The sequence below is a fragment of the Bos mutus genome, chromosome 11 (assembly GCF_027580195.1).
Source record: "Bos mutus isolate GX-2022 chromosome 11, NWIPB_WYAK_1.1, whole genome shotgun sequence".
Lineage (NCBI taxonomy): Eukaryota > Metazoa > Chordata > Mammalia > Artiodactyla > Bovidae > Bos > Bos mutus.
In genome coordinates, this window is record NC_091627.1 from 34,318,871 (window position 1) to 34,333,697 (window position 14,827).

The 14,827-nt window shown below is 40.1% G+C and overlaps 1 protein-coding gene across 1 annotated transcript; it reads right to left on the reverse strand.

Annotated features, from left to right (window-relative positions):
• Positions 1 to 9,572: 9,572 nt before the first annotated feature.
• On the reverse strand, positions 9,573 to 10,092 carry LOC102270678 (small ribosomal subunit protein uS12-like). Its single transcript, XM_070379260.1, has one exon. The coding sequence runs from the start codon at positions 10,052 to 10,054 to the stop codon at positions 9,623 to 9,625; it is 432 nt and encodes a 143-aa protein (XP_070235361.1). The 5' UTR covers positions 10,055 to 10,092; the 3' UTR covers positions 9,573 to 9,622.
• Between the last annotated feature and the right edge of the window lie 4,735 nt (positions 10,093 to 14,827).

A 14,827-nucleotide genomic window follows, 5' to 3' on the forward strand; every position in this document is an offset into this window, starting at 1 on the left:
CTTTAGTTAATCATCAATTACAACATATGTACCACACTAATAAAAGAAGTAAATAGTAGGGGATACAGTGTGCTCAGGGAGAGGGGTATGTGGGAAATCTCTGTGTTTTCAAAAAACATTTTTTTGTAAACCTGAAAATAGTCTAAGTAAAATATTAAAACCCCCTACAATGAAAAACAGTTTATACACACTAGGATAAAAAAGATGGACAATACTATTGACAGAGGAATGGATAAAGAAGATGTGGTACATATATGTAATGGAATACAACCGAGTCGTAGAGAAGGATGAAATGCCATTGTGGCAATGTAGAGGGACCTAGAGATTGTCATACAGAGTAAAATAAGTCAGACAAAGGGAAATATCACTTATATGCAGAATCTAAAAAGAAATGATACAAATGAATTTATTTACAAAATACAGACTCACAGACTTATTAGAGAATGAATTTATGGTTGCTACTGTGATGGGAGGGGGAGGGTCAAGGATGAGAGAAAGGATACTTAGGGAGTTTAAGATCAACATATACACTGCTATATTTAAAATGAATAACCAACAAAGACCTACTGTACAACACAGGGAACTCTGTTCAATGTTAATGGCAGCCTGGTTGAGAGGGGAGTTTGAGGGAGAATGGACACATGTGTATGCATGGCTGAAGTCGCTCTGCTGTGCACCTGAAACCGTCACAACATTGTTAATCAGCTATACTTCAATATAAAATGATAAACTTATTTAAAAAAAGAGGGAGAATAGTAAGAAATAGGAACTCTCATACATTTCTGGTAGGAATGTAAAATTTGCAGCCACTTTGGGAAACAGTCTGGTAATCATTTAAAAGGTCACACACAGAATGATCATATTACTCAGCAATTCCACTCCTAGGTGTACAATCAAGAGAAATGGAAATATTTATCCACATAAAAGTTTGCACGTGGATACTAATTGCAACATTATTCATAGCAGCCAAAAAGAGGAAACAATGCCAATGTTTACCAACTGATGAATGGATAAACAAAATGTGGTATAATCACACAATGAAATATTCACGTTCATGCTCAGTAGCTTTGTAGTGTTTGACTCTTTGCAACCCTGTGGACGATAGCTTGCCAGGGTCTTCCGTTTATAGGACTTCCCCGGCAAGAATACTGGAGTGGGTTGCCATTACCTCCCCCAGAATGAAATATTATTCGACAGTAAAAGTAATGAAGTACTGATAGATGCTATAATATGGATGAATCTTTAAAACATGGTAAGTGAAAGAAGGCAGTTACAGAGGGCCACATATTTGTTGATTCCATTGATGTGAAATGTTTCAGATCAGATCAGATCAGTCACTCAGTCGTGTCCGACTCTTTTCGACCCCATGAATCACAGCACAACAGGCCTCCCTGGCCATCACCAACTCTCGGAGTTCACTGAGACTCACGTCCATCGAGTCAGTGATGCCATCCAGCCAGCTCATCCTCTGTTGTCCCCTTCTCCTCCTGCCCCCAATCCCTCCCAGCATCAGAGTCTTGTCCAATGAGTCAACTCTTCGCATGAGGTGACCAAAGTACTGGAGTTTCAGCTTTAGCACCATTCCTTCCAAAGAAATCCCAGGGCTGATCTCCTTCAGAACGGACTGGTTGGATATCCTTGCAGTCCAAGGGACTCTCAAGAGTCTTCTTCAACACCACAGTTCAAAAGCATCCATTCTTCGGCACTCAGCCTTCTTCACAGTCCAACTCTCACATCCATACATGACCACAGGAAAAACCATAGCCTTGACTAGACGGACCTTTGTTGGCAAAGTAACGTCTCTGCTTTTGAATATGACTTCTAGGTTGGTCATAACTTTCCTTCCGAGGAGTAAGCGTCTTTTATTTTCATGGCTGCAGTCACCATCTGTAGTGATTTTGGAGCCCAGAAAAATAAAGTCTGACACTGTTTCCACTGTTTCCCCATCTATTTCCCATGAAGTGGTCGGACCGGATGCCATGATCTTTGTTTTCTGAATGTTGAGCTTTAAGCCAACTTTTTGACTCTCCACTTTCACTTTCATCAAGAGGCTTTTTAGTTCCTCTTCACTTTCTGCCATAAGGGTGGTGTCATCTGCATCTCTGAGGTTATTGATATTTCTCCTGGCAATCTTGATTCCAACTTGTGTTTCTCCCAGTCCAGCGTTTCTCATGATGTACTCTGCATAGAAGTTAAATAAACAGGGTGACAATATACAGCCTTGACGTACTCCTTTTCCTATTTGGAACCAGTCTGTTGTTCCATGTCCAGTTCTAACTCTTGCTTCCTGACCTGCATACAAATTTCTCAAGAGGCAGATCAGGTGGTCTGGTATTCCCATCTCTTTCAGAATTTTCCACAGTTTATTGTGATCCACACAGTCAAAGGCTTTGGCATAGTCAATAAAGCAGAAATAGATGTTTTTCTGGAATTCTCTTGCTTTTTCCATGATCCAGCAGATGTTGGCAATTTGATCTCTGGTTCCTCTGCCTTTTCTAAAACCAGCTTGAACATCAGGCTGATAACTGGTAACTATATAACCCCACCAGCAGGAGCTAGGTAGGTTACTAGCTCTGAAATTTTAATGCATTTCCGCCACTGGTCAGTATGTTTTGCAGAGTAAATAGAGGGTATTTCTCAGTCATTGAGGTAGTTAAGTAAACTAGTTAGGATTACCAGCGCACTTCTGTTTGGAAATATTATAAGTTAAATAGGCTCTTTGCATCTAACCCGGCCTGCCACTTTGAAGTTATAGCATTTACCCAAAGACAGTGCTGAGCCCACTGTAAGCACCATCAACACTTTGGATATCAAGAACCTCTTGTGGACAACTTAGATAGAGTGATGGCTCCTTGGAACTGCCTGTCAGAATCAAACAACAGAAATTCACAAAGGAGACTGCATGGAAAGCCACTCGAATCTGGTACTTACATCACCCTGGAAAAGACTTTTCATGCTATTGTCATCCAGAATAATCAAATTAATCTATAAATTCATTGCAACCCCAGTCAAATCCTAACAGGACTTTTAAATTGGAATTTAAGAATTCTGATTCTCTTCTGAAAAATAAAGTATTAACAACAGTCAAAAAAATCTGAAAAAGATTATTGCATGGGAATTCATAATATAAATATAAAAATTATATATTTATATTTATATAAACATTTGCAACATAAATATAAAAATACATAAAGCTGGGGCTTCCCTGGTGGCCCAGTGGTAAAGAATCTGCCTGCCAATGCAAGAGACACGGTTTGATCTCTGGTCTGGGACGATCCCACATGCCATAGAGCAACTAAGCCCACGTGTCACAAGTACTGGAGCCCACACACCCTAGAGAAGCCACCACAGTGAGAAGCCTGCACACCACAACTAGAGAAAAGCCCGTGCAGCAACAAAGTCCCAGCACAGCCAAAAATAAATTTAAAAATAAAATTATTTTTTAAAATATATAAAGCTAGATTAATATTTTAGAAATAGGTTTAGCAATATAAAATGAAAGGAATAAAAATAGATCAATGGAATAGAATAAAATGCAGAAACAGATCCATAGGGAGCTAACAATACAGGCAATGTTTAAAATCTATGAAGGAAGGGTGGCTTTTTTTCAATAAATCATGTGACATAATTGGCTATCCACTGAAGGAAAAATAATTTTAGATTGAACCTCCTGGCCCATCACATCAAACACAGATGGTCCAAGTAGTTAAACATCTGTGGTGGAGGTGGGGGCGAGTTAAAATATTTTAAAGGATTTTAAACTATATTTTTAATAATATTGGGGTGGAGAAAGACTTCCTAAGCACAATACAAAACTCAGAAGCCATAAAAAGCTTCAAGATTTGTCCTCATAAAATATAAAACTTCTGTTAAAAGAAATGCTATAATACAAGTTGGAAGAAATGAGAAAAATGTAGGAGAAAAAGATTATTGCATTGAATAAATATCCAAGAAATATACAGAATTCTGACAACAATAATTTAAACCAACAGAGGATATGACCAGAAATTTCATAGAAAATTACAAATCAAAGAAGAAAAAGAAAGAGGAGTAAGAAAAAAAGGAGAACAAGGGGGAGTAAGAGAAGAGAAAAGAAAGAGAAAGAAGAAAAGAAGCTCAAACTCAACAGCAACCAACAAAAGCAAATTAAATGAGATGTATTTGCCCATCAGATTGTCCAAGATTTAAAAGCTTGCTTAAAGCCAATTTTTGCCTTGTAATGCTCAAGTTGCAGTAAGCTTCTAAATGGTTTATAATTGCCAGTAAGATTTATATTTAATGCAGGTGTTATTTAGAAGTATTTAAAAACTTCCAAATGTACAGGTTTTTAAAAAAATATTTTAGTATTGGTAATGCATGAATTGTTCAAAAGCAAAATGTGTAAAAGGTGCCAAAAGATGAAAGAAAAGGCTCCCCTTCCGGCCCAGTCTCCTTATCAATCCAGCCCCTCTTACAGCCTTCATCGTTGTTAGTTGCCTCCATACATTTCCAGCATGTGTCTATTAATAGAAGCATTAATTAATTAAGACAAGTATTAATGTATTCTTTTCCTTCTCATTTATCCTACAAAAGGTGGCATATTATGTATTATGTATTATTCTGCATCTTGTTTTTCTTAAGAATATATTGAAAATGAGAGCTGTCTATGACTATCATACATCAGAGTTTTTAATTATTGAGAAATGTACCTAGAGCATATAAGGTATATTTGCAATGTTTAGAGTGAATCTTTAAGATATTCCCACACAGTGAGGAACTAGAATACAGCTGGTATCTGCAAAGCCACTCCCTGATCACATCATCCACCCGTTTCCCTCTAGGTAACCACTCTCCTGGCTTTGGGGGTTAATAATTTCCTTGCTTTTCTTTACGATTTTGGCACCCCACTCCAGTACTCTTGCCTGGAAAATCCCATGGATGGAGGAGCCTGGTGGGCTACAGTCCACGGGGTCACTAAGAGTCGGACACAACTGAGCGACTTCATTTTCACTTTTCACTTTCATGCTTTGGAGAAGGAAATGGGAACCCACTCCAGTATTCTTGCCTGGAGAATCCCAGGGACGGGGGAGCCTGGTGGGCTGCCATCTATGGGGTCGAAGAGAGTCGGACACGACTGAAGCGACTTAGCAGCAGTAGCAGCAGTGGTTAATTTTTTGTCATTGTTGTAAAGCATTCCTGTATGAATGTAACACAGTTTTTATGAACTTTTAGCCTTCAGTTTGAGGTTATTGTGTTGCTGTGAAAGTTCTCTTTTGTCTCCTGGTTTACAGCAACAATTATCAAAGTGTGGTCCATGAACCCCTAGGGATCACAGGAACCTTATCAAGGAGTCACTGAAGTTAAAGCTATTTTCTTCTATGATAATACCAAGATGTAATGTGCCCTTTCATCTTATTTATAGCTTCCTTTGCTATGCAAAAGCTTTTAAGTTTAATTAGTTCCCATTTGTTTATTTTTGCTTTTATTTCTGTTACTCTAGGAGGTGGGTCAAAGAGGATCTTGCTGTGATTTATGTCAAAGAGTGTTCTGCCTAGGTTTTCTTCTAAGAGTTTTATATTGTCTGGCCTTATATTTAGGTCTTTAATCCATTTTGAGTTTATTTTTGTATGTGGTGTTAGGAAGTGTTCTAGTTTCATTGTTTTAAATGTAGCTGTCGAGATTTCAAAGCACCGCTTATTGAAGATGCAGTCTTTTCTCCATTGTATATTCTCGCCTCCTTTGTCAGAGAAAAACTTAAAAGCTTTTGCTCAGCAAAGGAAACTATAAACAAGATGAAAAACAACCTTCAGAATGGGAGAAAATAATTTCAAATGAAGCAACTGACAAAGGATTAATCTCCAAAATATACAAGCAGTTCATGAAGCTCAATATCAGAAAAACAAACAACCCAATCAAAAAATGCTTGGAAGATCTAAATAGATATTCCTCCAAAGAAGACATACAGATGGTCAACAAACATATGAAAAGATGCTCAACATTGCTCATTATTACAGAAATGCAAATTAAAATTACAATGAGGTATCACCTCATACCAGTCAGAATGGTCATCATCAAAAAATCTACAAACAAAAAATGCTGGAGAAGATGTGGAGAAAAGGGAACCCTCTTGTACTGTTGGCGGGAATGTAAATTTATACAGCCACTATGGCAGTTCCTTAAAAAACTAGAAATAAAACTACCATATGACCCAGCAATCCACTACTGGGCATGTACCTGAGAAAACCATAATTCAAAAAGTCATATGTACCCCGATGTTCATAGCAGCACAATTAACAATAGCCAGAACATGGAAGCACCCTAGATGTCTATCGACAGATGAAAGGATAAAGAAATTGGGGTACATATATACAATGAAATATTACTCACCCATAAAAAGGAATGCATTTGGGTCAGTTGTAGTGAAGTGGATGAACCTAGAGTTTGTTATACAAAATGAAGTAAGTCAGAGAGAGAAAAACAAATACATTAACGTGTATATATGGAGCCTAGAAAAATGATACTGAGAGTCTATTTGCAGGGCAGGAATAGAGAGGCAGACATAGAGAACAGACTTGTGGGCACAGTGGAGGAAGGAGAAAGTGATCTGAATTGGGAGAGTAGCACTGACATTTATATGCTACCATGTGTAAAAGGGATAGCTAGCAGGAAGAAGGAGAAGGCAATGGCACCCCACTCCAGTACTCTTGCCTGGAAAATCCCATGGGCAGAGGAGCCTGGTGGGCTGCAGTCGATGGGGTTGCGAAGAGTCGGACATGACTGAGCGACTTCACTTTCACTTTTCACTTTCCTGCATTGGAGAAGGCAATGGCAACCCACTCCAGTGTTCTTGCCTGGAGAATCCTAGAGACGGGGGAGCCTGGTGGGCTGCCATCTATGGGGTCGCACAGAGTCAGACACGACTGAAGCAACTTAGTAGCAGAAGCAGCAGCAGCAGCAGCAGCAGCAGCAGGAAGCAGCTTATAGCAGAGGGAGCTCAGCCTGATGCTCCATGGTGACCCAGAAAGGTAGGATGGGAGGGGTAGGAGGGAAGCTCAAGATAGAGGAGATATACTTATACCTATAGCTGATTCACATTGTTATATAGCAGAAACCAACACAACATTGTAAAGCAATTATCCTGCAATTAAAATTTTTGTTAAGATTTTTTTAAAAATTGAAAAAAAAGAAAAGAGATAATGTGCCCTTTCCACTCTGTGGACATTCACATTTATGATACAAAAGCACTAATAAGTAAAACTGTAGCCGCCTTCATTTGTGTCCAACTCTTTGCAACCGCATGGACTGCAGCACACCAGGCCTCCCTGTCCAACCTGGGAGTTGGTACTCCCAGAGTTTTTTCAAGCTCATGTCTATTGAGTCAGTGATGCCATCCAACCATCTCATCCTCTGTCGTCCCCTTCTCCTCCCACCTTCAATCTTTCCCAGCACTGTGTCTTTTCAAGAGCCAGTTCTTCACATCAGGTGGCTAAAGTACTGGAGTTTCAGCTTCAGCATCAGTCTTTCCAATGAATATTCAGGACTGATTTCCTTTAGGATGGACTGGTTGGATCTTCTTGGAGTCCAAGGGACTCTCAAGAGTCTTATCCAACACCACAGTTCAAAAGCATCAACTCTTCAGAGCTCAGCTTTCTTTATAGCCCAACTCTCACATTCACACATGACTATTGGAAAGACCGTAGCTTTGACTAGACAGACCATTGTTGGCAAAGTAATGACTCTGCTTTTTAATATGCTATCTAGGTTGGTCATAACATTTCTTCCAAGGAACAAGCGTCTTTTAATTTCATGGCTGCAGTCACCATCTGCAGTGATTTTGGAGCCCCCAAAATAAAGTCTGTCACTGTTTCCATTGTTTCCCCATCTATTTGCCATGAAGTGATGGAATTGGATGCCATGATCTTAGTTTTCTGAATGTTGAGCTTTAAGCCAACTTTTTCACTCTCCTCTTCCACTTTCATCAAGAGGCTTTTTAGTTCCTCTTCACTTTCTGCCATAAGGGTGGTGTCATCTGCATCTCTGAGGTTATTGATACTTCTCCCAGCAATCTTGATTCCAGCTTGTGTTTCTTCCAGCCCAGCGTTTCTCATGATGTACTCTGCATAGAAGTTACATAAGCAGGGTGACAATATACAGCCTTGACGTACGCCTTTTCCTATTTGGAACCAGTCTGTTGTTCCATGTCCAGTTCTAACTGTTGCTTCCTGACCTGCATACAAATTTCTCAAGAGGTGGATCAGGTGGTCTGGTATTCCCATCTCTTTCAGAATTTTCCACAGTTTATTGTGATCCATAGTCAAAGGCTTTGGCATAGTCAATAAAGCAGAAATAGATGTTTTTCTGGAACTCTCTTGCTTTTTCCATGATCCAGCAGATGTTGGCAATTTGATCTCTGGTTCCTCTGCCTTTTCTAAAACCAGCTTGAACATCTGGAAGTTCATGGTTCACATATTGCTGAAGCCTGGCTTGGAGAATTTTGAGCATTACTTTACTAGCGTGTGAGATGAGTCTGTGGTAAGTGATATTTTTCTGGTTATTTGTCCATTTTATTTAAAGTTTCACATTTGTTGGCCTAAAGTTGTTCATGATAGCTTCTATTATTTTATTAATAATGCTACAATGTCTGTAATATGTAGTACCTTTTTATATTTCTGAAATTATTTGTACCTTCTCAACTGTCTTGATCATATTTGCCAGAGTTAGTGAGTTTTATCATTCTTTTCAAAGTCCCAAATTTTGACTTGTTGAGCAGTGTGAAACTGAACTGCAAATCCACAAGCGTTGATATATGATTTTATAGAGATTTTTTTCACCACTCTGCTTGGCTCTAAAGCAGTTTTTCTTGCATTCCTGGGCCTTGGGGGTATCACTGTTTTGCACCCCAGCTTTAGAGAGGGAATGTATCCTTATAGCCCCCACATGCTGGATATCCCCTGAGCTAGATGTCTGTCAAAGCTGAAGATGTCAAAACTAATGCTCAAATTCACGCAAATCTGCAAATACCACTGGGGACAAAAGCAATCTCAGGGTTCTGCCCAGCTCTCCAGATTCCTGCCCTCACTTGACTCCAGCCCAATAAAGTCTTACCCTTACTATTAATAGCTGTATGATGATTTTAAGAATTTTTAAAAAACATTTTTATTCAGTATTATCATCACTTTCAAAGGAACATTGGTCCAGATATTTAACCAGACTTACCATCATAAATTTGCATAAATTCAGTAATGCTCTTATTTTTAAACAATGTGAAATATCATTTTGGGTCAGTTTGAATGCTTTCTGCATTGATTCTATTGACATGCTATCGATGTTTTATTAAATTCTATTGATGTCTGATATTACTGCTACTGCTTCTGCTTTTATCATTTGCACGGCCAATTTTTTCCCACATCTTTACTTTCAATTATTTCATGCTGTTTCCTTTTTTTTTTTTTTTTTTTGAGTTTTCTCAACATACTGTACATTTATTTCAGCTTTAACTAATATGGTTTATTCCACAGAGAAAAAAATTTTATGAATCCCATTTACTCTAGAAATAACAGTTTTTCTTGGGTAAGAAAATAGGACACAGAACGTATTATTGGTATAGGAAAATTTATTACTATCGTGCTTTCATCATCAAAATTTATGATCTTGGTCTTTCCTTCTTGCCTTTGTATAAAGCCAAAAGAGAGACATTGGCTACTTTGACAACCTTAAAGCGGACTCCAGGAATGTCACCAACAGCATGACCTTTGCGACCAAATCCAGCAACCAGAACTTCATCATTTTCCTCAATAAAATTCAAGCAACCATCATTGGGTACAAAAGCAGTGATCTTTTTGCCATTCTTGATTAGCTGAACCCTGACACACTTCCTGATGGCAGAATTTGGCTGTTTGGCTTCAACTCCTACTTTTTCCAGCACAATTCCCTTAGCGTGAGAAGCGCCGCCAAAAGGGTTGGCCTTCAGGGCTGTGCCCAGATGTGCTTTCTTGTACTGCTTATCATGCCACTTCTGGTCTCGTTGGTGGCTACAGAGCTTCCTGGCAGTACGAAGACCGCGACACTTGCCCATCCTGCCGGCGCCACGGGCCTGAGCGAAAGAGCATGCTGTTTCCTTTTAAGTATATATTTTATAATAGCAAATAGCTGGTTTTCTTTTATTATTGCCAAATCTAGAAGTCTGTGACTTTTACGTTTTACTTTTATATATTCATAAATATTGAGTGACATGCTTGAACTTATTTTTACCATAATATTCAGCATTTTTATTTAGAAAATACACCCTCCCCCCTCCCCCCCCCCCCACAACACACACACTCTTACTCCACTTGATTATTCAGGGTTTTTTTTCCTTCATCATTGCTCCATTTGATTTTTTTCTTTAATGGTATGGGAGTGATATATCATATTTCTATTATTCTATTCAGTTCAGTTGCTCAGTCATGTCCAACTCTTTGTGACCCCATGAGCTGCAGCACGCCAGGCCTCCCTGTCCATCACCAACTCCCAGAGTCCACTCAAACCCATGTCCATTGAGTCGGTGATGCCATCCAATCATCTCATCCTCTGTTGTCCCCTTCTCCTCCTGCCCTCAATCTTTCCCAGCATCAGGGTCTTTTCAAATGAGTCAGCTCTTCGCATCAGGTGGCCAAAATATTGGAGTTTCAGCTTCAACATCAGTCCTACCAATGAACACCCAGGACTGATCTCCTATAGGATGAACTGGTTGGATCTCTTTGCAGCTATCTTTAAATGTTTACCTCATACTGTAATTTTTCAATTATCCAATGTGAGTCTACATCCAGTTCTCTAAAAAAGAGAAAAGAAAATCTTAGCTCTTGGAGTTTAGTTCCAGATTATATTGATTGTTTGAAAAGTAATCCCTGCTTATTCAGACATAACAATAAATGTTATTGGTTAATTAGGTCATTGTTCTAACAGTTGACACCTGTCGACTTTATGTTTCCTTGTATATCCAAAAGTATCTTTATTTCATGTTCACATTTGGATTATATTTTGATTAAGTGTAAAATTCTAGGTTGGTAAAGTTGTTTTTCAGATGATAAAACAAGTTTATTGCTTGGGAGCTAGAATCTCTGCCAAATGACTTAGTGATACATTGGTAGTTGGATGGATTTTTCTCTGGCAAAAATGGTCACATGGACTGAAGACCCCACTCTGACTTTGCTGCTTCTGCTGTGGGTATGTAGGGTCATGTAAACATGTAAAACACTGTAGTGCTAGGTTTCATTCCCAGCTTTCAGACACAGAATCTGTTTCTTTCCCGCTTCTCACCACCACTGGCTTCACTACCAGCCCTGCCATGGAGTCATCTGCTTTCTGCTGTCAGATGCAGAGGAGCCAAGGCTGGCTGCTGGGACTGGAGGTTCATAGGTCTTTTGCTTCTCACACTACATGATTCCTTTAGGAAAACAGAAAACCCATAGAGGCCTCAGAATCCTCCAGAGGAATTCTGGAATGGTGGTGGAAAGTGGGAAAGAAACAGATTATGTGTCTGAAAGCTGGGAATGAAACCTAGCACTACAGTGTTTTCAGTGGACCACAATACATTTAGTAGATCATGCATGAAAGTCAGTTCACTGTATATTTCCTACTAACAAGAACATGACCCTACACAGCCACAACAGAAGCATCAAAGTCAAGAAGTTAATGTTACTTTAATACTCAGATCCTATTTAATTTTCAGCTATGGTCCCAATAATTACAAGCCAGTTATTTTATGGAATGTCTCTCAATTTTGTTTTGTCTGATATTTTCTTATGATTAGATTCAGGTTATACATCTCTGACAAGAGAATCACAATAGTGATTATGTGTTCTTCCCTTTGCATCTTGTCAGGTGATGTATGACTGATTTATCCCTTACAGGAGATGTTTATTTTGATTACTTAAGATGGTGTCTGCCAGGCGGCTCCACTACAGCTCTTCTTTCTCCCTTGTAATTAGTAAGTATTTTGTGCAGAGGTAAGCATTTGAAACTATATAAAGATTCCATACCCTATCTAAACTCTGACTTACTACTTTTATCAGTATGAACTCATGATTTCCTTTTTTCATTTAATAGCTTATCATCTATTATATTATTTTAATGCTCAGAATGTTCCAGATTTGGCTCGTTGGAGTCCCTTCAAGCTAGCTTCTCTGTCCTTTTGATATGATCTTATCTTTCCTCGATAAATTCTTTGCTTTCTGGCACATGATGTCCCAGCCCTAGAATCAATTTCTCCAAGCAGCCTTGGGTTTTTTGTTGCTATTGTTGTTGACATTCTTAGTGGAGAATGTTATTTAGAGTCCAAGGTCTAAGCACAAAGCTCTTATTGCTCCTATGCTACTACTGCCCCCCAAACCCTCTCAGAAGACACAGCTACATCCATCTGCTTCTTTCTGCTTCTTTAATATTATTTGGCTGCTCAAATCTTAGCTGTGGCACGCGGGATCGTTGATCTTCATTGCGGCATGCGAACTCTTAGTTGTGGCATGTGGGATCTAATTCCCTGCCAAGGATCGAACCTGGGTCCCCTGCCTCGGGAGCTCGGTGTCTTGGCCACTGGATCACCACAGAAGTCCTCATATCTATTTATTTCTATATTTATGTAGATCTATTGAAAACCAGGAACACATGCCAATATCTCCTGTTCCAATTCACCAGAGTTCATTCTTGCTTTCTCCCATTCCACGAAACACTCTTCCCCAATAGTGAGAAACATGGCTCATGCTATTGATTGTCACAGCATGTTGTCACAGCCCCAACAGTTCTCTCACACATATTATGCCTTCCTCATCCTACTCAGGCTGTGAGACTCCACTGGGCTGGCCCCTATGTGGATGTCTTCATCTCCCCATTTGAGCTGACCCCCCAGCCCTGGCTGCCTCCATGGCAGATGACCTCCTCACCCTACTTGGTCTCCCACCTGATGATAGATTCTTCCTCCTGTTGCACATGCCCTTCTCACAGCACTCAGGCTCTAACAGCCCAGGTTGAGCTGCTCGCATGTGTAGATGCCCTCTTCATTCTGTGTGAGTTGATTCTCCACGGAAGACACACACACACACACACACACACACAGGATTTGATAAGCCACACCAAGCCACCTACCTTGTGGATGCTCTCCTCATGCTGACACCCCCTCCCCCCCAATCAAGCTGTCCCCCTTATGAGCTCCCACCTCACTCACTCCCTTTGACAACCCACATGTCTTCTTGCCTCTAAGGACGCCTTTCATATTCTCCAACCCTACATCAGGCTTCTGACCCCAACGGACACTTCTCACCCAACAGAGCCCTAACACACCACAGCAGGCTTCAGCCCTGCGTGGATACCTCCTCATTCTGCTCAGTCTCACATCCAAGCTGGGCCAGTTCTATGCATGGCCTCCCTCCTCTCACTTGAGCTCTGACATCCATGAGAGCCTCCAGCATGAATGCCTAACTTGCTCTGCTCCACATGATGGCATGAGGGCTGAATTATTCACAGAGCGAAGGGAAAAGGAGAGCTCCAGAAATAGTAACTATACCTAGAGACCCTTTTTCATGACATGTTTTAGTAACACAATGCAATGTATGAGTGTACTGGGTCATGCTGTGAAACATTTTACTGTGGGTCTAAAGCAAGGTTTGAAGGCCAGAATGTGAAGTCAAGTGGGCCTTAGAAAGCATCACTATGAACAAAGCTAGTGGAGGTGATGGAATTCCAGTTGAGCTATTCCAAATCCTCAAAGATGATGCTGTGAAAGTGTTGCACTCAATATGCCAGCAAATTTGGAAAACACAGCAGTGGCCACAGGACTGGAAAAGGTCAGTTTTCATTCCAATCCCAAAGAAACGCAATGCCAAAGAATGCTCAAACTACCGCACAATTGCACTCATCTCACACGCTAGTAAAGTAACACTTAAAATTCTCCAAGCCAGGCTTCAGCAATATGTGAACCATGAACTTCCTGATGTTCAAGCTGGTTTTAGAAAAGGCAGAGGAACCAGAGATCAAATTGCCAACATCTTCTGGATCATGGAAAAAGCAAGAGAGTTCCAGAAAAACATCTATTTCTGCTTTATTGACTATGCCAAAGCCTTTGACTGTGTGGATCACAATAAACTGTGGAAAATTCTGAAAGAGATGGGAATACCAGACCACCTGATCCACCTCTTGAGAAATCTGTATGCAGGTCAGGAAGCAACAGTTAGAACTGGACATGGAACAACAGACTGGTTCCAAATAGGAAAAGGAGTACGTCAAGGCTGTATATTGTCACCCTGCTTATTTAACTTCTATGCAGAGTACATCATGAGAAACGCTGGGCTGGAAGAAACACAAGCTGGAATCAAGACTGCTGGGAGAAATATCAATAACCTCAGAGATGCAGATGACACCACCCTTATGGCAGAAAGTGAAGAGGAACTAAAAAGCCTCTTGATGAAAGTGAAAGTGGAGAGTGAAAAAGTTGGCTTAAAGCTCAACATTCAGAAAATGAAGATCATGGCATCTGGTCCCATCACTTCATGGGAAATAGATGGGGAAACAGTGGAAACAGTGACAGACTTTATTTTTGGGGGGCTCCAAAATCACTGCAGATGGTGACTGCAGCCATGAAATTAAGACGCTTACTCCTTGGAAGGAAAGTTATGACCAACCTAGATAGCATATTCAAAAGCAGAGACATCACTTTGCCAACAAAGGTCCGTCTAGTCAAGGCTATGGTTTTTCCTGTGGTCATGTGTGGATGTGAGAGTTGGACTGTGAAGAAGGCTGAGTGCCTAAGAATGGATGCTTTTGAACTGTGGTGTTGGAGAAGACTCTTGAGAGTCCCTTGGACTGCAAGGAGATCCAA

What these genes read in the sequence shown, in the direction of transcription:
- LOC102270678 (XM_070379260.1), bottom strand. Translation starts at nt 10,054, where the DNA reads ATGGGCAAGTGTCGCGGTCTTCGTACTGCCAGGAAGCTCTGTAGCCAC.